Source organism: Panthera leo, chromosome D2 (assembly GCF_018350215.1).
Source record: "Panthera leo isolate Ple1 chromosome D2, P.leo_Ple1_pat1.1, whole genome shotgun sequence".
NCBI lineage: Eukaryota > Metazoa > Chordata > Mammalia > Carnivora > Felidae > Panthera > Panthera leo.
This window is the reverse complement of record NC_056689.1, coordinates 28729109-28752941: the sequence shown is the minus strand read 5'-3', so window position 1 is coordinate 28752941 and position 23833 is coordinate 28729109. Positions and strand designations below refer to the sequence as shown.

The 23833-nt window shown below is 33.9% G+C and overlaps 1 protein-coding gene across 12 annotated transcripts in view; it reads left to right on the top strand.

The window, feature by feature from the left end:
• The window catches only part of HERC4 (HECT and RLD domain containing E3 ubiquitin protein ligase 4), a 136100-nt gene that overhangs the window by 14049 nt on the left and 98218 nt on the right, over window positions 1–23833 (top strand). For 4 of the 12 annotated variants that reach the window (XM_042908370.1, XM_042908373.1, XM_042908371.1 and 1 more), the window contains 4 exons: window positions 13831–13990; window positions 14726–14767; window positions 20203–20292; window positions 21163–21239. In XM_042908370.1, the coding sequence (XP_042764304.1) occupies window positions 13831–13990; window positions 14726–14767; window positions 20203–20292; window positions 21163–21239 (369 nt within the window). Of the gene's footprint in view, window positions 1–5808; window positions 5848–13830; window positions 13991–14725; window positions 14768–20202; window positions 20293–21162; window positions 21240–23833 lie in introns of all 12 variants that reach the window. The other 8 variants (XM_042908380.1, XM_042908379.1, XM_042908378.1 and 5 more) reach the window with 6 other exon arrangements.

Here is a 23833-nt window from a genome sequence, read left to right as displayed (position 1 = left end):
GTGGGAATTTAACTTTAGGTCTGCCTTACACTGAAGTGGGTTATATGCTATTTCCATATTTGCCTTTACGTAGGCAATACATATCTTTCCATTTATAACAAAACTTCAGGCATTTATTCAACAATTGTGCCTTCCAGCTAATGTCCCAGACATTGCATCAAGCATGAAAATACTTCTTTACGTTTAGTGTTCTATTACCTTGTTGGAGCTCATATTTAAAAATTAGGCCAAAATTTCAAAAAAAAAAGTTATGTTTGTGATACTTACAGGTAATGCTATATTAGAGCACAATATAAAATGAATTGGATTCCTTTACCATCAGACTTAAAGATGTAATGATACAGAAAAATAAAAGAATTATAGATGCTTTTTTTGTTCCTATAAGAAGTACGTAAATGGTAGAGGTTAGATTTACCATTTATTTTCAAAAGTTAATTCAGTGATGAATAATTAATTAGAAGATGTCTTAGTCCAGTCAGATCACTGCCATAAAATTAGTATATTGTGAGGGGCTTAATAAATAACATGTATATTTCTCATGGTTCTTTAGGCTAGTCATTCTAAGATTAAGGTGCTAGCAGATTTGGTGTCTGGGAAGGACTTGGTTCTTGGTTCATAAATGGTCATTTTCTCACTGCCTTCAAATGGCAGAATGGGTGAGGGAGCTCTCTGGGAAAGGGCACTAATCTCATTCATGAGGGCACCATGACTGCAAGACAGAGAAAATCAAGGAAGACAAATATACATATTTCTGAAATTATAAAACTTACAAGATGTGGAGAAAAGAGGAACATTTAAATGGAAACAGTTGTACTGTAAGTTATCCATCTCCATCTCTCCAAAACAAACTACAAAAACAACTCTTCTTTATTAATGTTTCTTGAATTCACTTAGGTTCAAACCTTAGATTCATCTTAGGGTCTGCTTCCTAGTCTGGAACACCAACATTGACTCAGTTGCCAAATCTTACTGATTGATATTTTAGTAACTCTCTGTCTTGTCTGTCTGTCTGTCTGTCTGCCTTTCTTTGTTTCTTTTTTCTTTTTCCTTTTTCTTTTTTCTTTTTTTTTTTTTTTGCAAAAGGCTATTTGACCTTGAGCTAGTTATTTTAAACTCTCAGACCCTTAGCTTCCTCCTATCTCAAGCTAAAATTCTTTTTTTTTTTCCTAGTTAGACCATTACTATCTGTGCAAAAACAATGGCAATAGCTTTTCTGCTGATATCCCTGCTCCGGTCTATCCTTTTTGGTAATTCCAGGTTATTCTTTCTATGGCATATTTCCATTTCTGTCTCTTGAATATTGCTCAGCTGAAGGACGATCCGGTATCATTGTGGTCACTCTTGTAAGAACTCAGATCAAATATTTTGTGCAGTGTCAAGTACAGTTATGTGGCATTCAGTAAATTAAGTTGTATTATTGTCTTCCTGTTATATTGAATTATTTGGATAAAAATCTTCTCTACCATGTCAGTTCTTAAAGGGTAGAAACCTTTAACACTTTAGCTTTAGTACTATAGTGACAACACTATGGTACACACAGAAGAAACCCAGGGGGTTGTTGAATGAACACATGATCAGTGTATTTTATTGGATGTACCATAGGAAGAGAAAATTGTAGGTTCTTTGAATAAGCTTGATGGCCATCAGCTGTGTTCTAACCAAAATTAGAAAACTTAAAATTGTAAGAATATACATGTTTCATATGATATGGTAAAGTGTGGCCATAAGAGGAAACAAGAATGAGGGTTGGAAGAAGTTTATCGTATTCAGGTCCCAGAGAGAGAGGATCAGATGCCACAAAGCCATAGGGGAGAACACTAGGGTAGTCAGGAAGCAGAAGACAAGAGCATGGGGACATCTTAGTTCGTGGCTTTTATTGGGGTTTTCTTGGGAAAGGCAAGACTGGGCAGAATAACAGTTTGGATTGGCTAGTTTGGTTAATTCCTCCAGGCTTTGGGCTAAAAGGGTTGGTTCTTAGTTTCCTCGTCCCTGGTCCTGGGGTGATTTAGGGTGAGGGAGGTACTGGCTTGGTGTGTGAGAGTTAGATAAGGAGATAGTTGGTAGTATAAACTCTGGACTGGTTGGTTTGCATATGAACAGTGTGCTGGTAGGCAAGTTGTTATCTTTAGGAATTAGTCCTGGGAATGGCTATCTCTTCTGGGGTCTGTAAGTCTCTTGCTCCCCAAATGTCAGTGTTAAGAATGCAGAAATCAAGAAAATATAGTTAATGTAATTGGCCCTGTGATGAATAGGTGCCATCTATACCAATGAAGACTCTAAGAAAACACAAAATAAAAACTCTGGTAATATATTGAGGGTTCATTCTTGCTTGTCTTAAAAAGAAAGTTAAAGCAACTGTTTGGTATTTATGTTGGGGACTTTACATTTCAACTTCTTTTCTCTTCAAAGCAATTAATTGCAGTGGTTTCCAGACATCCAGAAAGGACTTTTCTAAAGAAAAATGTTGTAAAGCCATAAGTATTCACAAAATTTTAAGTAATTTTGAAAATAAATTATTAAAACATTAATACCTTGTTATTTAAATGTTAAAAGCACAATAGTTCAATAAATAGGGAAATGTTTATATTTAGTGCCTTTATCTGTGAAGTAGGGATGATGGTACACACCTGCCTCATGGTGTTATGAGGATTAAATGAGATTACATATTTAACATAGTGCCAGGCACATAAGCTCTTTATGTATGTTAACTGTACACCTGTAGGTAGTAGAATGCATGAAAGAGTTATGAACTTGTAAACATATCCATCATAAAGAATTTTGTAATCTAATTAGTTATAACTCTAATTTTATGATATTTTTTATTGTGGGCTGTCAACTGAGACATGTAAATTACTTTATGTTAACTTTAGATTTTATCTGGGAACTCATTAAAATGTTTTGGTGACTATAGGTTGTATCATTCCAAATTCCTATTGGTAGTAATTTTAGAGAATAAACATTTTCATTTAACTTTCAGTTTCAGTTTTTATTTAGTTTAGACATTTAGTTTTATTTCTTTAATTCTTGATTTGTTTTATATTTTATTGTTATGTGCATTATATTGCAAATCCTTTACAAAGTGTCAATAAACAATAATTTCACTTTAAGAAGAGAGAAGTATATGCCTTGAGTGAAGTAGCCTTGTGGTTATTATTTCTGTAACAAAATTAGTAATATGATTACGTAAAAAGAAAAAAAAAACACTATAAATTATTTATTGGTGCTGTGCACTAATCCCAAGTGATTAATGTCCTAATCTTTAAAAAGTCAAGATCATAGGGGCGCCTGGGTGGCTCAGTTGGTTAAGTGTCTGACTTTGGCCCAGGTCATCAGCTCACAGTTCGTGGATTCAAGCCCCACATCAGGCTCTCAATGCTGACAGCTCAGAGCCTAGAGCCTTCTTCGGATTCTGTGTCTCACTTTCTCTCTGCTCACCTGTGCTCTCTTAAAAATAAATAAACATTTAAAAAAAATTAAAAATCAAAATCATGAAATGCATCAACTACATGTATAGTTATTTAAATAATAAGAGAAGTAAAAGCTACTTGTAGGTAACTAGTATTGACAATTTAGTATTTATTTTTTCAGTATTTTCTCTGCATATACATTGGGGCTGTGTGTGATATATTTTTAAATAAGAATGAAATTATATAATACTTTTAAAATTTTGTGGTATCTTGCAAACTTAAAATTTTTAGAGTCAGTTTTTTAGTGTACTTTCTTTTGCTCTAGTTAGAGTTTTGAGTTATTCGGAGAGAAGGGAAAAGGAAACCTATATTTATAGCAACTAATGAGGCATGGTAGGACAGAGGATTTTGAAACTTAAGCTCTGATAGAATTAAACTTTTAGTAAGAAATTGAAATGGTACTTCTTGAAATTAGCTATTTAACAATGTATATTCCTTCGGACCTCAGTTTTAAATTGTTATCAAATTGCTATGCTTGTTGCTATTCATAACAATATTGTTTTTTAGACCCTGATAACTTGAACAATATCAGCAAAGATTTTTGTTCCCTGTATAAAACATTGATAGTTGTTCAGCCTTTGTTGGAATTCTTTTTTTCTTTCTTTCTTTCTTTCTTTCTTTCTTTCTTTCTTTCTTTCTTTCTTTCTTTTCCTTCCTTCCTTCCTTCCTTCCTTCCTTCCTTCCTTCCTTCCTTCCTTTAAATATATGTAGAACTTCATTAAACTTGACCACATTAAGAGTTAATAATTGTGGGAGTGCCTGGGTGGCTCAGTTGGTTAAGCAACTGACTTCGTCTCAGGTCATGATCTCAAGGTTTGTGGGTTTGAGCCCCGTGTCAGCCTCTGTATTGACAGCTCAGAGTCTGGAGCCTGCTTTGGATTCTGTGTCTCCCTCTTTCTCTGTCCCTACCTGCTTGTACTCTCTCTCTCTCTCAAAAATAAACAAACATTAAAAAAAAAAAAAAGGATAATTGTGGACTTGGATCAGTTGTAATTGTACTTTCATACCACATAGTCCCTGATTTATGAATGAATGGTGTTTTTAAAAACCAAATTTTTCTTTGCTTATAGAAATATTGCTAGATCATAAGTAGATTTTCAAACTAATCTTTAAAATAATTCTAAGTATAATAATCTATCAGTAATTATATTTAATTGACCTTTATAGTATTTTCTGTCAAAAAATTCATTTGAGTTTTAAATTTGGATGTCAAAAATTTATCTCTACCCTTCATGGCTTGTTTAGCTCTCTTACTTTATCTGTTCCAGAAAGCCTAAGAAAGATATATGTGGGCATTTAACTTAACTATAGATCATGGTTTAAAGGTAAACAGTACCTGACTATACCTTGTTTCTTCTGTTACTTCAGGTTAGTTATTTCCTTAGAGTTTTGAGGGTCATTTATAAGTTGAGGGTTAGCTATACTTGGAAAAAAGCCTTTTATTTTTTCTGATTACCAAAATGATACATGTAATCTTTTTTTTTTTATAGAAATATATGATTTAAAAAGTGGAAGCCACTTTACCCTGACATTCTAAAGCTGACTACTACTATTTGTTTATATTTTTGTATTTTTTATACCTATATAAAAGTACGCAATTCTCTGTATATACAAAAGTTTTGTGGTTTTGCTTTTTCATTTAGTATATTTCTGTTTTTTTCATGTTAGTATACATTCTTTTTAATAGAAGCATCAATTTTTTCTTCCAAATTTTTGTTTAAATTCTAGCTAGTTAACATATGTAATATATTGGTTGCAGGAGTCAAATTTAGTGATTCGTCACTTAGATATAACTCCCAGTGTAGGAGCATCAATTTGTATTACATGAATGTTCCATAATTTATGTACCTACCTGTTATTGGAAATCAGGTTATTTCCTGTTGTTGTTTTTTCCCCAGGTACAAAATGTAATTCAGTAAACATTATTTTATAGTAAATCCCTAAAATGAAAGTTTCTGGGTCAGAGGCATGTATGTTAAAAATTAAAATACATATTGCCAACTTTTATTTGGCTTATATTTTGAAGATTGTTTAGAGAACTATCCTTCGCCAATTCTTTAAATACTTTTTTCCATTTATTTTAATCTTTTGACATGGAAATAATGTAATTGTAAACTAGAAACTTCCAAATTTTAAAATCAATTACCTGTGATTGAATTATTCAAAATAAATTATTTCTTTCTTTGGTTTGCCTAGAAAACAGAGATGGTAATACTTGGCCAAGTTGACAGGAATGTTTTGAACCTAAAAATATTTACCCAGGTGTATTCATTTGCTAGGGCTGCCATACAAAGTATGACAAACTAGGTGGCTTAAGTAACAGAAATGTATTATCTTACAGGTCTAGAGGCTAGAAATCCAAGATCAAGGTGTCAGCAAGGTTGGTTCCTTCTATAAGGCCTCTCTCCTAGTTTCTGGTGGTTTGCTATCAGTCTTAGGCATTCCTTCATATGGTATTTTCCCTGTGTAATTGTGACCACATTTTCCCTTTTGAAGATTTAGGGACCTACCCTCCTCCCCCGTATGACCTCATCTTAACTAATTATATCTTCAATGACCCTGTTTCTAAGTAAAGTCACGTTCTGAGATACTGGGGATTAGGACTTAAACATATGCATTTAGGGGAGAACACAAATTATCCTGTAACAACAAGATTTTGATATCTGTAGGTGAAAGAGGATACAGAGTAACATAATGTTTATATTTTCCTTCAAATTAGATGTTTTAGAATTTTGAATAAGAAGTAGTTTTTAAGAGATGCTAGTTGTGAATATGTTACTATAATGGTGTTTCTGTAGTATTTATTGCCTTTAAATCCAAAAAGCAATACATTTTTTTTTTGAGAAGACCGTATATTCTTTACTGTTTATTTTTGTTTACAAGATTCTCAGAACATATTATTGATGATTATATCTTAGTATCAGGTTTAAACCCTGGTTAGCAAAGACTCCTAATAGACCATCTTGTGTATTCTGTGATTGGTTGCTAAGAAGTGTGTATGTGTACTGTTATTAAATCAACCTAGGTTGTAGTCAGTTAATACCCATGAGGCCTTTTTATGGTCATTCCTGGACATGCACATATGCATTGCTGCAAAATAGTTGGGTCTCCTGACGTGTGCATTCCCAGCTGACATTCAGCAAAGCAGTGCTCTGCCTTCTTGTTTCAGCTCTCATACTGTAAACAAGTATCCTTTTGTACCACATTTTTTATGTTTTTGTACTTTTCTTGGTCATTTCACTGTTTAAAATGACCTCTGAGCATAATACTGAAGTGCTGTCTAGTGTTCCTAAGCACAAGAAGGCTGTGATAATACATTGGGGCATGAGTTAGGGTGCTGTTGGCTGTGAATTCAGTGTTAGTGAATCAACAGTATATAAGATGTCTTTAAGCTGAAACACATATAAAACAAGGTTATGTGTTGATCAGCTTATGAAAATGTGATCAGTTTTCTGGGAGCCTAATCCTGTATTATCCCTAGGGGCAGTGTTTCGTATTTGCTGAGCAAGTATTTGTGGTAACTTTATAGAACATAACTATTGCCAATAATGAGAATTGATTATATTCTCAAGTAGACTAAATAAGCAGACAAAGATGGTAAGTGGAACAATTATGGAGTTTCCTAGAAGGATGGTGCAGTGAAATCCTCAATATTTAACATACGTTTTCTTCATACATTGTGCAGAATTTTGCACCAGCCTTTAAAGAAGATACAAAAGAAGTCTGGAGTCCCATCTTTGTAGCTTTTATTTTTCTTTTTGTAGCTTTCATTGACTACAAATATAAAATTGAGAATGCAGAATTTTTCATTTTCTATCCATAGTGACAAAAGAAAATTGACAGAGAAAGATGTTTCACAATTATTAGACAAATCAGAAGGTGAATGTAGGTATCATCACTGTATGATGATAATGAAATTATACAAGTGAACTCTTAAACAGTGAGTCTGGAGATGATATTCTACATGAATTTTCACAAACTCAAGAATTGGCGAGTATATTTTTTAGGTCCCAAAGGAAATAGGTTAGTTTTTCAAGAGGAAGGATTTTATCATATAACATTTTGCATCAAGAACCTGGACCTATCCTACATTGCTAAAAGGCTGTGCAGCATTATTCTTTCTTCTTTTATAATATTTGCAAACTGAGAACAAACTGAGGGTTGATGGGGTGGGAGGGAGGGGAGGGTGGGTGATGGGTATTGAGGAGGGCACCTTTTGGGATGAGCACTGGGTGTTGTATGGAAACCAGTTTGACAATAAACTTCATATATTGAAAAAAAAATATTTGCAACAAAATTCATTTGATGCAGTTTGTTTATGAATAAATGCTGAAATCAGATCTACATCCAGAGGTAATTGGGAGGAAATAGGTGATGTAGAAATTAAAATTGTCATTAGGTTGAATATTTTAATTGGTTTTCATAAGTTTAAAAATGACTATATTTGTATGTATGGAGCAAAGATAATGGCCTTTTCTTCCTTACTAAAATGCACCATTAGTTTTCAAAAATACTGCATTTTAACAATGTAAAGTATAAGAAGAACCAGAAGTAATAACGACCTGGCACCTATTAGGGATGTATTTAGAATATATCTGCTGTTAATATTTACAAGATAGATATGTTACGTGCCTCTAGTTCTTTATCTTTTCTGTTTTTGCTCCTGTCTCTGAGAAGTGTATTTTTTCTTTCCCAAGGCAATCTCCACCACTTATGTTTTTTTTTTTTGCCCTTTGGTGCCTCCCAAAACTAAATGTTCTCGTGAGCCATCAATGCTGATATGAACAGTGTTACTTTTCTCAAACATTTTATGTGAACATTTTGAAGCATAAAAAGGGTGGAAAGAATAACATAATGACCAACAACACTTACCACATGTTTTATCTGTTTTACATATTTTTAAAGAGATAACATATTTTCTGGGCTATAATTGACTATAATGGTCATGTGGTGTTATTAAAACTCTTCCATCAAGTTTAGCATCATATGTTCATAATTCCAACATCTTGTAGTCCTTCTTTGTCAAAGGAATCAACTGTTTAATGGGCTTGCTTGGCAAATTTTTTTTTTTTTTTTTTTTGTTGTTGTTGTTGTTTTTGCATCTGTCCTCTTCCTTATATATTCATACTTAACTCTAGTTGAAGTGAATTTAATCCCCACTTACTCCTCCCTTTTCTGTGTTAATTTGGCCTTGAAAGCCAAATGTAACTTGGTGATTAAAAGTAGCACAGTACCTGGTACATAGTAAATAATAAATGTTACCTGTTGGGTTTGATATGACTTCTTTTTTTCTTCCCCCTCACGCAGGGCATCGAGTTAGGCTTCTAGTGAATTTTTTGTTGTTGTTTTGCTAGGTTCATTTATTTTTCCTTCAGTCTTGCTTATTGACTCTCGTTTTGAGCATTCAGCCATCTAATTTCATTAGATGTAAAATGTCTCACTCAGTATGCTATTGATCTGACTTTCTAGCAGACTAGGGGTTGGGGGTATGGTTGAGGCTATTCATTTTGATGAGCCATTGAGAAAAACTAAGTAATTAAAAAAATTCATACAGAGAAGCTATAGTTTTGTGTATTTGTTGTCTGAGAAGCCTGTATTTAATGCTATTCCCAGGACGTATAACTGTGTTATTATGCTTCTTTAATAATGTATTTCTGAAGCAGTTATCCATTCTCAGAATAGTATCTCAGTAATTTGATGGCACTAAACTTCTGAAAGAACCAAGATTATTTGTCTTGAGTTGTTAGTATGTAGAAAAAAATTAAAGTAGGTCAGTTTTAAAATGAAAACATTGGTTTCAATACATGGCTTTAACTATTTTCTTTAACGTTCTATTTAATTTTTAAAGTTAAATTTTATTTTTTGTTTGGAATAGACAATATATTCACGTGGTTCAAAGATCAAGGTAATACAAATGCACATTGTGAAGTTTTGCTCTTACATCTGACTGCTGTATTTCCCCTCTACCTGCATCACCTACATATGTTTATTAGTTTCTTTAATCTTTTCAGATTTTCTTTATGTAGATATAAGCAAGTACGAATATATGTTCTTATTCTTACTTCTTACACAAAAAGTAGCAAATCATATAGTATTCCATACTTGATATTTTTTACTCTTTGCTCATATATCCTTGAGATCTTTCTATATCAGTATGTAGTTTCCTTATTATTATTATTTTTTTTTTTGTAGAGCATAGTATTCCAGTGTGTAGATGGAATCCTTTGTTGATGGATACTTGGAATACTTCCAGTCTTATTATATACAGTGCTGCAAATACATATAAATATACATGTTCACACACGCGCACACATATACACACGTATTTGTATTTGTATTCTGTCATCCTGGGTTCTCCAGCTGGGGCCTAGACAAAAGGCAGATTGACAAGAGAAAAACAAAACAAGTTTATTAACACATGTATTACTCTTAGATATGGGAGCACTCAGTGATGAGTAACTTAGGGTTGATAGAACATGGGCTTACATAGTATCTTAAAAGAACAGTAAAGTTTTAGATAAGTAACAACAAAAATGACTGAGTTTCTGGGGTGGCAAATTGTGGGAAGATAAATAGATGGGTGGACTAATGGAAGTTAAGGGTTAGTTAGTAGTTATGTAGGTTTTCCTGGTGCCATCTCTGAGCTGATAGGGGTTTAGAGTTGTATCTGGTGATTAACTTCTGTCCTTCCTGGTACAGAGGGAAGAGGTGGGTACCTTTACAAATTTATGTCCTACTTTTAGGCATATGGGGAGAGGGCAGAGAGCTTTTCTTGTATGTATTTCTTCTTCATGTCCTTGAGCTCAAAAGAATCATGTATCAAAGCAGCATATTCTGTTACCCTTCAGTACTTAGGTGTAATTTCCTGGAAATGGAATTTCTAGGTCCAGAAGGTAAATGCATAGGTTTTGTTAGGTATTGCCTCATTTCATCTCCATAAAGGTTGTTCTTTTTGTACTTCTATTATCAATATATGAGAATGCTTTTTTCCCCCAGCAGACTGTTAATCAAACTTTAGAATTTTTATGAAACATTTTGAGTTTTATTATAAACATTTTTTAAATTAATAAACTATCTTTTAGAGTGGTTTTAGGTTCATAGCAAAATTGAGCAGAAAGTACAGAGAGTTCCCATATACACCATCTCCACACAGCCAGTCTCCTCCACTATCCACAATGGTACCACAGTGGTACATTTATCACCATTAATAAACCTATGTTGACATCATCCGAAGTCTATGGTTTAATTAGAGTTTACTTTTTGTGTTGTATGACAATCTATGAGTTTTGACAAATGCATAATGACACATAGTATTGTATAGAATAGTAATGGTCATCATACACACTACCTTTATTTACTGCCCTAAAAATACTCTATGCTCTCCTTATTTATCTCTCCCTGCCCCCTAATCTGCAGCAACCACTAAACTTTTTACTGTCTCCAAAGTTTTGCCTTTTCCAGAAGGTTATGTATTTGGGATCATACATGTATTTGGAATCGGTATGTAGCCTTTTCAGATAGGTTTCTTAGTAATATGTGTTTAAGTTTCCTCCATGTCTGTATATGACTTGATAGCTTATTCCTTTGTATTGCTGAATAATATTCTATTATCTGGATGTACCACAGTTTATTTACCTATTAAAGGACATTTTTGGTTGCTTCCAAGTTTTAGCAATTATAAATAAAGATGCTGTAAACATCTATGTATGGATTTTTTTGTTAACCTAAGTTTTTAAATCCTTAGGGTGACTATCAAGGAGTGTGATTGCTGGATCATGTAAGAGTATGCTTTGTAAGAAATTGCCAACCTGTCTTCCAAAGTTGCTGTATCATTTTGCATGCCCACCAGCAGTTAATGAGAAGTTGTGTTGCTCTCTATCCTCTCCAGCATTTGATATTGTTAGTGTTTTGGATTTGGGCCATTTTACTATATGTATAGTAGTATCTCATTTTAATTTGTAATTCCCTGATGTCATAAAATGTAGGAATATCCTTTCATAGGCTTACTTGCTATCTGTATATCTTCCTTGGTGAGGTATCTGTTTAGTTCTTTTGCCTATTTTTTAATTGGGTTGTTTTTCTTATTGTTGAGTTTTAAGAGTCTTCTATATATTTTGGATAATAGTCCTTTATTAGATGTATTCTTTGCAATTATTTTCTCCCATTCTGTGGGAGAATGTAAACATTTATGCTTGAAGGTTAACCCATGTGGAAGAATACAAAATTAGAAGTGTATGGTTTTATAAATTTTCTAAGTGAAGATATTACTGGCTTCTCAATGTAGTTTTGAGAAATTTGCATTTCTCTTACCAATGTGAGCGTCTTTTCATATGATTAAGGGCCATTTCTGTTTCTTTTTTTGTGAACTATCAGTTGACATCTTTTGTCCATTTTTCACTGAATTACTGGTCTTCCCCCCCACCCCCAACTAAGTCTTTAAAAATTGGGGAGATTATTTCTTTGAAGTGTGAATAAGGTGTTTCCCTGTTTTCCTTACTAGTCTTTTCACTTTGCTTTTAGTTAGTTTGTCTTGCTGTAAGAATTTTCTCAAATGGCTACATGGAATCTCTTCCTTTTTCTCAGCTCAGGATTTAGTGTTAAGTGTTACTGTCTTCTAGAATTCTTCCTGGTATCTTTTAAGGCTTTAATAAATATCTCATGTTCCCATGGTGCCTTTTGTGTATCTTTATCTTAGCATTTAATCACAATCCTTATCTCACCCGTTTTTCTATAGACTGTAAATTCTTTGAGGGCTAGGAATCTGTTTTAATCTCCTTGTGTCTCCAGTGTTTGGAGCATAAGAAGTATACAGTAAATACTAGTGTTTCGTATGAATGATTGTTTCTTCTTTGTTTCTTGAGTTTTTATGCCTTTGATTTTACGGCCATTGCTGTCTATTTAGTACTCTTCATTTGCTATTGAACCAACCGGTCTTATTCATTTGTCTTGTCATCTTGTCATTTTCTACTCTTTATTGTACTTCCTTTGAGGATTGTCTTGGAGAGACATTGACTTATTTCTGGGGCCTCTGAAAGAGAACAGATCTTTTGAGTATTTTACTTCTTTCTTCATAATTAAGATTTGTGATAATGTTTTGATGTAAACAAATGATGTCATACCTATAAGCCCTTTCCTTGTTTTTTTTTTTTTTTTTTTGTGGGAGATAGGAGACAGTGTGTTATATCTTGTTCTTTTTGTTTGTTTTGTATGTTCCTACAATATAATTTCATAAAAACGTATACACAAAAATATATACAAAAAGCAAAAGGTTAGTATAACAAACTTCTACATACACCAGCTTCACGAGTTATTAACTCAGTACTTTAAGGTAAGTACTTTAACATATCATTAGAGTTGTAAAGATTCTAGAGGCTATATACTCTCCCACTCCAAAATGGCAGGGTAGTAATCCTAAACATTTGAATTTCTCTAAAGATAGGAATTTAAATGTTCTTGATGCAGTTAGTTTCTTTATTGAACAGTTGCTTTGTACACTGAGCTAAAGTGTGCTTCAGAAGAAACCCTGATTGGTTCAGTTAACGACTCTTCAACATGAAGCTTAGGTTTATTGAAGACAAAAATTATATCTTTCTTATTACTAAGCTAAAAAAAAAAAGGGTTCATCCTGAAAACATATGTAATAGTACTAGTAAAAAACTGGTAGACATTATGCATCCTAAGGAGACTAAGGAAACAATTTCACTTTCTTTACTGGTTTGTCAGTGGCTACTGACAGTCTTATGAAGGACCAATGCTTAAATTAATTTTTAGTTTAAAACTTGAACACATTTTAACCACATATGGATTTTTATATATTTGATGTTAAATGGCAGTCCATAACTGAAACCTATTTGTTATGGTTACATTGCCTTTCAAGTCCCTCCTCAGAATATCTAGTAGATGCATCATTTATGAGATCTGTAAAGAGGGTCCTTTTCTATCAGAAATTCCCAATTCAGATTATTTTATTAATTTCAGAATCACTCCATAGTAGTGTATGTCAATTATGATTTTATTATTAAGTAGTCCAGGATATTTAAATGATTCCCTTTTCAGCTGTTACTGGCAATGGCTTTGAATGAAGAGTAACTTTCTCAGTAGTTTTATAAACCTTAAACTTCTTCCCCAAAATGTTCAAGTCACTTAATATTTTGAATTGCTTATACCCTAGGATGTATATCTGTACTTACCACAATGAGAATTTTATGTGGCACATACTTGGTAAATTTTTCAGAATAACTAGTGTTACACTTAGTCTGTATTTTATCATTTTCTTAAGCTTTTTTGTACAAGATGAAGACTGTTTTATTCTCATTGGTAGTTCAAAACTAGAATGTAATATTTCTCTTCTTGATTTCTGTAGAGCAGGTTGTTGCCCTGGATGCCCAAAATATCGTAGCTGTTTCATGTGGAGAAGCTCATACATTAGCACTAAATGACAAAGGCCAGGTGTATGCTTGGGGTCTCGATTCTGATGGACAGCTTGGCCTGCTAGGATCAGAGGAATGTATCAGAGTACCCAGGTAACAAAGGTGACCAAAAAGAGGTCTTTAACAATCTTTTATAATAAATTTGTTATCTAAATTATTCTGTTTACTGAGGGCCTGTAAGAGTTGACATCTAATTATTTCTCCCTTTTGAGTTCTTAAGGAGTTTACTAGGTAGGTTCTTGCCTAAAATTTGGGCTAAGTGCTATTTTTTTACATCATTTTCCCCTAAATTATTTATGTTTGTAAAGAAAAGAGATGGGGAATATGTACTTTATTATAAATACTTTCTAAAATTTTTAAGTGGTTTAGGCTAATTTAAACTGCTGATTGTACCATCTTGAGTACCTCAGCTATTGAAATATTTATTAAATATTGGTTGGTTGCATGTTTCTTTGTCCTGTTTTTTTAGTCTTTATTGTTTTTATTGAATATAGAAGTCCCACATGCTTAGTATAAAGAATTCAGTCACTTTCCACTTTTTTACAAAGCAGTGGCTACAACTTATGTTAACCACTAATTCATCATAGGATTATTTCAAAACTAAAAAATAAATGCCTCAATAATGTTGTATTCTTAGAGATTTACATAGGGCATAGCCATTGTTTTAATATTAAACATTGTAAGAGCATGAACATGTTTAGGTAAAAATACAGAGATTTAAAGAAAGTATCCAATTTGTTTTCAATACATAAATAATACATTAACTCACGCTTTGTTTTTAAATTATACAAATTCTTGCTTCCTTAAACTCTTGTTCTTTCTTCCTAGTAATAGTTATAGGGACAAAAGAGAACTCTCCAGTGAAACAAGGTATTAAACTAATTTTAGATTTATTCTAGGTAGCATTATTTTACACACATTTAGATATTTTGTTTATGAATTTAACATTGATAATGTTTGTTTTGGTTTAAGAAGTAAGAAATAACTTACTAGGATAAGAAAATGGAACATGGGAACTAATATATTTCAGAACAGAAACTTATTGTTAGAAATGAGTTTTTTTTTTTTTTTAAGTAGGAAAGGTAGCTAGTTCCTTCAGTAAGCCTATAATCCCTTATGTGTATATGTTTATTGAAAAACCTAAAAGTATTTAAAATATTTGGTTTCTTCTACTTTATTAAAAGTGGGTTTTTAATTTTTTTATTTTTTGGTCTTTAACATTTTATAATTGTTCTAGTAGTGAACTGTCCTTTGAGACTTTTGGATACATCATATTCACATATTTTCTTGATTTACCTTGTAACTAAATTCCATAAAACTCCCCCAATTTCTTCCCTATTATTATTATTATTATTTTTTTTTTCATTCTTCTTCTTTGTCTTCTTCTCCTTCTTCTTTTAGTATTTGTTTATTTTTGAGAGAGAGATGGGGGGAGGGTCAGAGAGAGAGGGAGACACAGAATCTGAAGCAGTCCCCAGGCTCTGAGCTGTCAGCACAGAGCCAACACAAGGCCCGAACTCACAAACCACAAATTGGGAGATCATGACCTGAGCTGAAATCTCATGCTTAACCAACTGAGCTACCCAGGTGCTCCTCCCTTTATTTCTTCTGTTTTAACAATTAAATAACAAACACAACTTTCATTATGCTTTTAAACTCTTTTTTTTTTTTTAACGTTTTATTTATTTTTGAGACAGAGAGAGACACAGCATGAACGAGGGAGGGGCAGAGAGAGAGGGAGACACAGAATCGGAAGCAGGCTCCAGGCTCTGGGCCATCAGCCCAGAGCCTGACGCGGGGCTCGAACTCACGGACTGCGAGATCGCGACCTGAGCTGAAGTCGGACGCTTAACCGGCTGAGCCACCCAGGCGCCCCTCATTATGCTTTTAATCTCTCTTAATGATAGTGCTCTTTGGAGAAGCTTTTTTTTTTTCTTAAGCTAAATAAATTGAATTCTTTTAGTCATTTCAATTTAGATTTATTTCAGAAAATGGTAATTTGCAACCAAATGGCTATTGGCTAGGTAATAATACAAAGCATTCATAGAAACATAGTGACCTCACGTTTGTCATATCCTCTACTGCTTTTATTCCCTCCATAAATAATTGTTGTAGAATGGGATTTTTAACTTAAGATTTTAAGTTGTGTGTATTTAGGATTGAAAAGGGACTTATATGTTTGATTGTCTAAGTCAGCATTCTCAAAACCAAGATTTAGATCCAAACTTTCTAATCTCTTTTATGTCTACTGGTTTCTTAAAATCATACTTGTATTTTTGTTGCTGTTCACTTCTCGTATAGGGGATTTCAGTCAGTAATCCGTAGATTCTTATTAAATGGAAAGAAAGGTAATTAAATATAGAATAGTTTATTATATGAGTTTATTTGAACAATGCCCTATAATAAATTATGTATTTGTGACTTTATTATTTTATGAACCTGGATAGGGACCTGAAAGAGATCTTTTGTGAGTCGTTTTGGTTTAAACTTTTATGTTTTTGTATTTGCTAAATATGTGTATTAATTTTAAGCTCTGTGTTAAGGCATTTTTCCTGTTCAACCTACTCAGTTTTCAACGGACTGATCAGATTTGTTATGATATATACATATTTTTACTGATATTTTCATGTGTGAAAGGGCAGTATTTTGTTTTGAGGCAATTCATGCTCAGAAGCTGAGTTTGTCTTTGCCAGCAATCTGTTTATCACAGGTTTACTGCAGGAATTTCACAAGCCAGTAGCATATGGGATAGTGTCTGTTATTAAGCCAGTAAATAAATAACATACTCCAAACCAGTGATAGGTAAATCACACTATTGTTTCAAGCAAGAGGAGATGATAGTAATAAAGATCAAATTTAGCTGAGATATACATTCATATGACTTGGTACTAGGGAGAGATGGCTTAGCCAACTGAGAGCTGATGTCCTCCTGCCAGCACAAATATAAAAGTCCTGTTTTAGAGCACCTTGCTAGGGAAGGATGCACCTAGCATGTGTTGACGGGTGAGGGGATCTTTTTCCCAGGGATGCTGCTTGGTTTTTTTTTTTTACCACTGAGGTTTAAAAAGTCTCCTTTACTATGGGGGCGCCTGGGTGGCTCAGTCAGTTAAGCATCTGGCTCTTGGTTTCAACTCAGGTCATGATCTCCCAGTTCATGGGTTCAAGGCCTGCATTGGGCTCTGCACTGACAGTGTGGATGGAGCCTGCTTGGGATTCTCTCTCTCCCTCTCTTTCCCTCCCTCTCTCAGTGCTCCTCCCTGCTCATGTTCGGTCTCTCTCTCTCAAAATAAATAAACTAAAAAGAAAGTCTCCTTTACTATGGCTGGAGCTAATTGCTCTAAGGTCCTTGGAGAACTGCTTAGATCAGCAAAGAGTAGCCTTACCAAGACCTAAGACTCTGCAATAATCCTCACAAACTCTCAGTATTTATAGTCTAAATGTTCTCTTGCTACAGTTTTTCTTGATAAGCCCCCAGTGGGGCTGGCCTCTCAGCAGCTAAGCCACTGAGTTCATCCAGAGCAGATGAGATGATGACATCCTGACACAACTTACTTCATCTTTATATCACAACAACTTTACTCTTAAGAACAGTTTCATTTTTGTCATAAATAGGTTTGAAATCAAAGCAATATACGACATAGTAGAAATACATTTTTGTGAAAGACTGCCAGTGATTTTTTTTCTTTTTAAATTTTGATACCAAATCATTTTTATTTTATTTTATTTATTTTATTTTTTCTGGGAGCCAAATCATTTTTAGCTGCAAGGCCTTTTCTGTATGCTTAGAGGTATCAGCCAGCTTCATAAATTTCTCATTCATCTTGAATAAAACGTATAGAAGATCGGTGAAAACTGTATGTAAATAGATTTTTAAAAATTAGTGTTTATAATTAAAAAAATTTTTTTTTAATGTTTATTTATTTTTGAGACAGAGAGAGCATGAATGGGGGAGGGTCAGAGAGAGAGGGAGACACAGAATTGGAAGCAGGCTCCAGGCCCTGAGCTGTCAGCACAGTGCCTGACGCGGGGCTCGAACTCACGGACCGTTAGATCATGACATGAGCCGAAGTCGGACGCTTAACCGACTGAAGCCACCCAGGCACCCCCAAAATTAGTGTTTGTAATTTTTATAAGAATGATCAGAAAAATTATGATTCACATTAGGCTGTACTTCCTTGAGAACAAAATCCACTTTTATGCTAGTAGATAAGAATATTTAAATAAAGCAACACTTTAAGATGAAAGAATGTAAAATTAATAATAGATTACATTTGGAATTTATACGACTTCAATGATCTTTTCCTACTTCTAATTTTATTTTGTTTTGAAATCACTACTTCTTGGGGAAAGACTAAAATTCTTCAATACCAATGCTGGTCTCTGATTTCTGCCTAGTTATTTTTTTTTATGTAGGACATATGTTATTGCCTTTATAAAAACGTTTTAAGCCTGATTTTACTATCTGTTAGTTTGGTATGAGTGGAAATACATATTTTTCCACACAACCTTTAGAAACATAATTGTAGGCCATAAAGTTGTAGTGTACTTTTAAAAGTTCTGTTTCTTGGACATACGCAATAAAAAGTATGACAGGGTGGTATAATATGATCCTTGTGAAAACAGCGGTTTCTGGATTATAGAAACTAATTAAAGATGTTTGACTTATCAGCTTGGTCAAAAGTAAAATTTATTTTCTTTATTTCACTCAATTTTAAACATATTTAAATTTTAGATTAAAAAGAAAAAGTATTTTTTTTTTTAATTTTTTTTTTTAATGTTTATTTATTTTTGAGACAGAGAGAGAGCATGAATGGGGGAGGGTCAGAGAGAGGGAGACACAGAATCTGAAACAGGCTCTAGGCTCTGAGCTGTCAGCACAGAGCCCAACACGGGGCTCTAACTCAGAGACTGCGAGATCATGACCTGAGCCGAAGTCGGCTGCTTAACCGACTGAGCCACCCAGGCGCCCCAGAAAAAGTATTTTTTAATGGTAGAGCTAGGTTGATTGTTAGCGTAAATTTTTTTTTAATGTTTCTTTTCTTTTTAAAAAAAAATTTTTTTTTACATTTATTTATTTTTGAGAAACAGAGTGAGACAAAGTGTGAGTGGGGCAGGGGCAGAGAGAGAAGGAGACACAGAATCTGCAGCAGGCTCCAGGCTCTGAACAAGAGGTCAGCACAGAGCCTGATGTGGGGCTCAAACCCACAAACTGTGAAATCATGACCTGAGCTGAAGTCGGGTGCTCAGCCGACTGAGCCACTCAGGCGCCCCTTTAATGTTTATTTTTGAGAGAGTGAGTGAGTACATGAGAGCAGGAGAGGAGGAGAGAGAGAGGGAGACAGAGGATCCAAAGTGGGCTCTTGCGCTGACAGCAGAGAGCCCCATGTGGAACTCGAACTCACGAATCTTGAGATCATGACCTGAGCTGAAATTGGATGCTTAACTGAGTCATCTAGGCACCCCATAAACAATAATGCCGCAGTACAGTATCTTTCCTTGTCACTGTTGCAGACATGGCCAAAGAAATTAACATTTATGTTGTATACCAAGCCTTATAATAATTTTGGAAATGTGGAAGTCACCAAGTATAAATTGCTATGCAAATTTAGAAGTTTGGGGGCAGACTTTATGAATGGTTTACTACTACAGCCTCAAAGACTTTGCAAACTCATTTATCCTTTATCAGTGTATTCATTACACACTTTTTGCCAGGCACTGTGGTAAGCGCTGGGAATTCTATGGATATAAGACACATAATTTGCCTTTACAGAGCTTATTGTTTAGCAGAGTACACTAGTAATAATTAAATGAATAAGTACACTAGTAATTAACAGTGATAAATGCTGTGAAGGAAGAAAACATAAGGTGCTATGAGAGTGTAATATTTGAAATATTTTATTTGGACTCGGTACCTGGAACAGGTTTTTAAAAACAGTTAATACATTTTAAAAAATACTTCATATAGTTCACTGGTCAGTGTATCATGTGCCTGATATTCAAAAACAGTAAAAGTGAATGTTCAATAACTTCAGCACAGTTGCACAAATCCATTTATTTTTTATTTCTGTTTTTGCATTGCTAGTGTTTGATTTTGCTAATTGCAGAAAAATGGCATTTTGCTACATTTGAAAATCTGAAGGTGCATTGGATCCTGCTAACCTACTGGATTTTGCTAATTTAGAGCAGTGCAGCCCTCAGGTTTTGTAGTTAAGAACATATATCCACTAAATAAAAATATTTTTTGTACAACAATATGGAATTAGAGTAACTCTCCTTTCTCCTGCTCAAAATTTGATTTGCTGAAGCTGCCTCCCGAAAATCATGGGTATCGACACTCTGGTCAGAACTTGCTCCGGACTCTCATATGGCAGAATCAGGTCAGGTGGCAGTATCAGGTAAAGGGAAATAAGAAACATATTATGTTTCCTTCCCCCTTTCTATCTTGAAAACATTCATTCAGGAAAAACAGAATGACTAGGAGGAGGGGAAATGCATAAAAAACACCTGGGATGATTGATGCAAAAAGTTGCTTGATTTTTGTAATGTTTTAAAAATTAGCCTTTAGGATTATGTTACATTTAAGGAAAAATCAAAAATTGGGCTCAGGGGGAAGAAACTATAAAAATATAAGGAAAAAATGCAAGATGGTAGAAATATGACTGAATGTATCAGTGATCATAATAAATGTGATGAGTAAATTTCTCTACTAAAAAATTGTTTAGTATCACTGATTTAGATGCAGAGGTAAAGGATAGCTCAAAAGGAATAGGTTTCATAATCTGTGAATTGGTAGCACCACATGATAGGAATCTCTGTTGATTCTTAAGGAGCCTTATAGACAACATGTATTAAATGAAGCCAAACACCAATTTTAGACAAATTAGTTCATGTACGTTTGTTTCACAAATGTATTGCCAGGTTTCACACTTTAAGCTAAAGATTTTTTTTTTAATTTTGATAAAACATCTGAATTATAAAAACACTGAGGAATACTTGAGGCGTGAGCTTAGTTTACTTTGCTTAAATACTTTTTTCAAAGTGTTTTCTTATTACACCTCTTAATTTTTTCACACTAGATTTTGTTTACTGTTGTTAGCATAAATAGTTGGGTAAATTGACTTGTATAAAAATACCATGAAATAACTAGGTCAGTAGGAAACTGCTTGCACATAGTAGGTGGTCAGTAAATGGCATTAATAAATAGTATTCAGGATCCATTTATTAAATGGAATTAACTGATTTTGATCTCTTTTTTTATTTTCTAGAAATATTAAAAGTTTGTCAGATATCCAGATAGTACAGGTTGCTTGTGGTTACTATCATTCACTTGCACTTTCTAAAGGTAAGTATTGTTTTCATTTTCTTGCCCTTTTACAGTCTTATTACATGGTACTTGAATTGAGTAGAAAGTCCTCCAACTTTGTTCTTATTCAGGATTGTCCTGGTTCTTTTTGATCTTTTTCATATCCATATACAATTTAGAATTAGCTTGCCAGTCTTCACAGGCACACATATTCTGGGATTTTGACTGGGATTAAATTGTTTCTGTAAATCAGTTTTAGGAAAATCCTTATAATATTGAATCTTTTAATTCTTGAACATGTTATGTCCCTCATTTCAATCTCCTTTTAATTTTTCTCAATAGTATTTTGTTGTTTTCTGTGGAGAGGTCTTACACATCTTCTATTAGATTTTTCCATAGATATTTGACATTTTTTTATTGTAAACAGTATCATTTCCAAATTGTTGTTGCTAGTATATAGACATGAAGTTGATTTTTGTGTCTAATTGTTCTATAGTGTGCTAAATAAATGCTAAGCCTTCATAGATGGGGAAGGTTATAACTTGCTCAGTCTCATTTAGGATCTTAGACTTTTTGTGAACAGTAACAAAGAAGGCTATAAGCATTCTCTTAGCTTTGTTTGCATTTGTTTCTTATTCATTTAACTTCTTCATATGCCAGCTAAGGATTGTGGCATGGGTTACTATGTTGGTCTTTACCATTTAAAGCATAAGTTCCAGTGGCTTCATTATTACTATTATTTAATTCATTAAATGTCTAGTGAGGCCTACTGTGAATGTAGCACTAGGCTAGAGCTGTGGGGAAATACAGGTAAGATAATACAGTTACAGACAGCATAGGGTGGCAGTGAGAGGAGCCAAAGTGACCAGAACAAATTATTTTAGGGATCATGACATGTAGTGGAGGGAGCAGATATACAAATAAATAACTAGTTTGAGGCAGAAAAAAACTGTACTATTTTGGTCAAGGTCGAAGTAAAATGCTATGTGAATGAAGAAAAAAGTGTAATTTGTTCAAATCAATAAGAGACTTGTTAACAATAAGAGACTTGGTATTTGATACAAGTCTTAAATGATGAACAAAATTTATTCAGAATTAGAGAAATGTTGAGAAGTAGCTAGAGGAAGTGTTGAGGATTGGTTAAAGAGGTAGTACCAGTAAATCAGGAAAAAAATCAGGCATAAAATCAGGAAAAGTATTTTGTGTATTTGAGTATCAGCATATAGTTTTATGTGGGTATTGTGAGAACATGAGAGACATACTGATACTTCAGTTGAGGTAATGTGTTACAAAGGCCTTAAATGCCAGTATTAAGGCATTTGCATTTCTATAGGCAGTGGGGAAGCTGGCATCTCTGTATTCTTTGTTGTTATTTTGTCAGCTCTTTTGATATTTTGGTAGGTAGATCCCAAATAAATTTAAACCCAAAGGTTTTACTGATGAGGAGGGCAGTTTTCTGCCTTGACTTACAGGGATTCTTTTGCCTTGTTCAGCTTCATGGCTTTAGCAGTATTTTACTCATTTAATGATTTTCTTTTTTTTTGATCACTCATTATGAACTAGGCACTTTAGAGTGTACAATGTGTAGGGGTAAGCAGTACACTACTAGCTGGTACCTAATGGTACGGTCATATTCACATAAATTACAATATAATTATGTACTGTGAAAAGGGACTGTAAAGAAAAAAGTTTAGGATTATTTAAAACATGTAGCAGGGGACTAAACTTAATATGGGCCACCAGGGAAACCTGCTTCCTTCTGGGAGAGAGTAGAAGTGAACTAGACAAAGATGAGGGGAAGGTCTACACAGAGAGAACTGTAAGCCTGTGAGAAGTGAGCATTGGAGAATGTAAAGGAAGACGAGTGTCACTAGAGTAGAGTGAGTGAGGGAAGAGACTGATATGAAAGGAGCTTGGAAACGGGTAGATTATGTAGAACATTACTTTTAACGTTGTTAAAAGTGCTTATCCCAGTACCAGTGGGAAGGCACTGCTATATTTTTTTCAGGTGAGCAACATTATCAAATCTATATTTTAATAATACCTCTATGTATATATACACATGTCTGCTAGTATGTGCATAGAATATTTCTGGAAGTACATACCAGTAATTGGTAAGAGTGGTTGTCTCTTGGGAGAGGACCTGGGGGTCTAATTTTTAGAGGGAAACTTATTTTTAAGTGTATACTATTTTATCGTGTGAATTTTGAAAACAATTATTAGTGCCACTTAATAAGAATAAATAAAAAGATGTCTAAAGTTGCAAAACAGGGTGGCAATTGGGGGAGCAAAAGTGACAAGTAGAATCAGGTGAGATGGTGAGGAGTGGATCTATGTGCCATATTTTTCTTTAGTAGGAAAACTGTGGTGGTATGTGATAGATTGATAACAATCTGTGTATAAGGTAAGAGAAGAGTTAAGGATGACTCTCCATGTTTATGGGTTGTGTTACTGACTCAGTTATAATATCACATACTGAGATGGAGAACACTGGGAATAGGTCCAGATATGGGAGGTGGAGGGGGGTCATAAATTGTTTGGAACACACTGAGCTGGGGGTGCCTTTGTAATATCCAAGTGTAGATACCACATAAGCATTGGATACATGGGTTTATTGCTTATAAGAGAGGTCT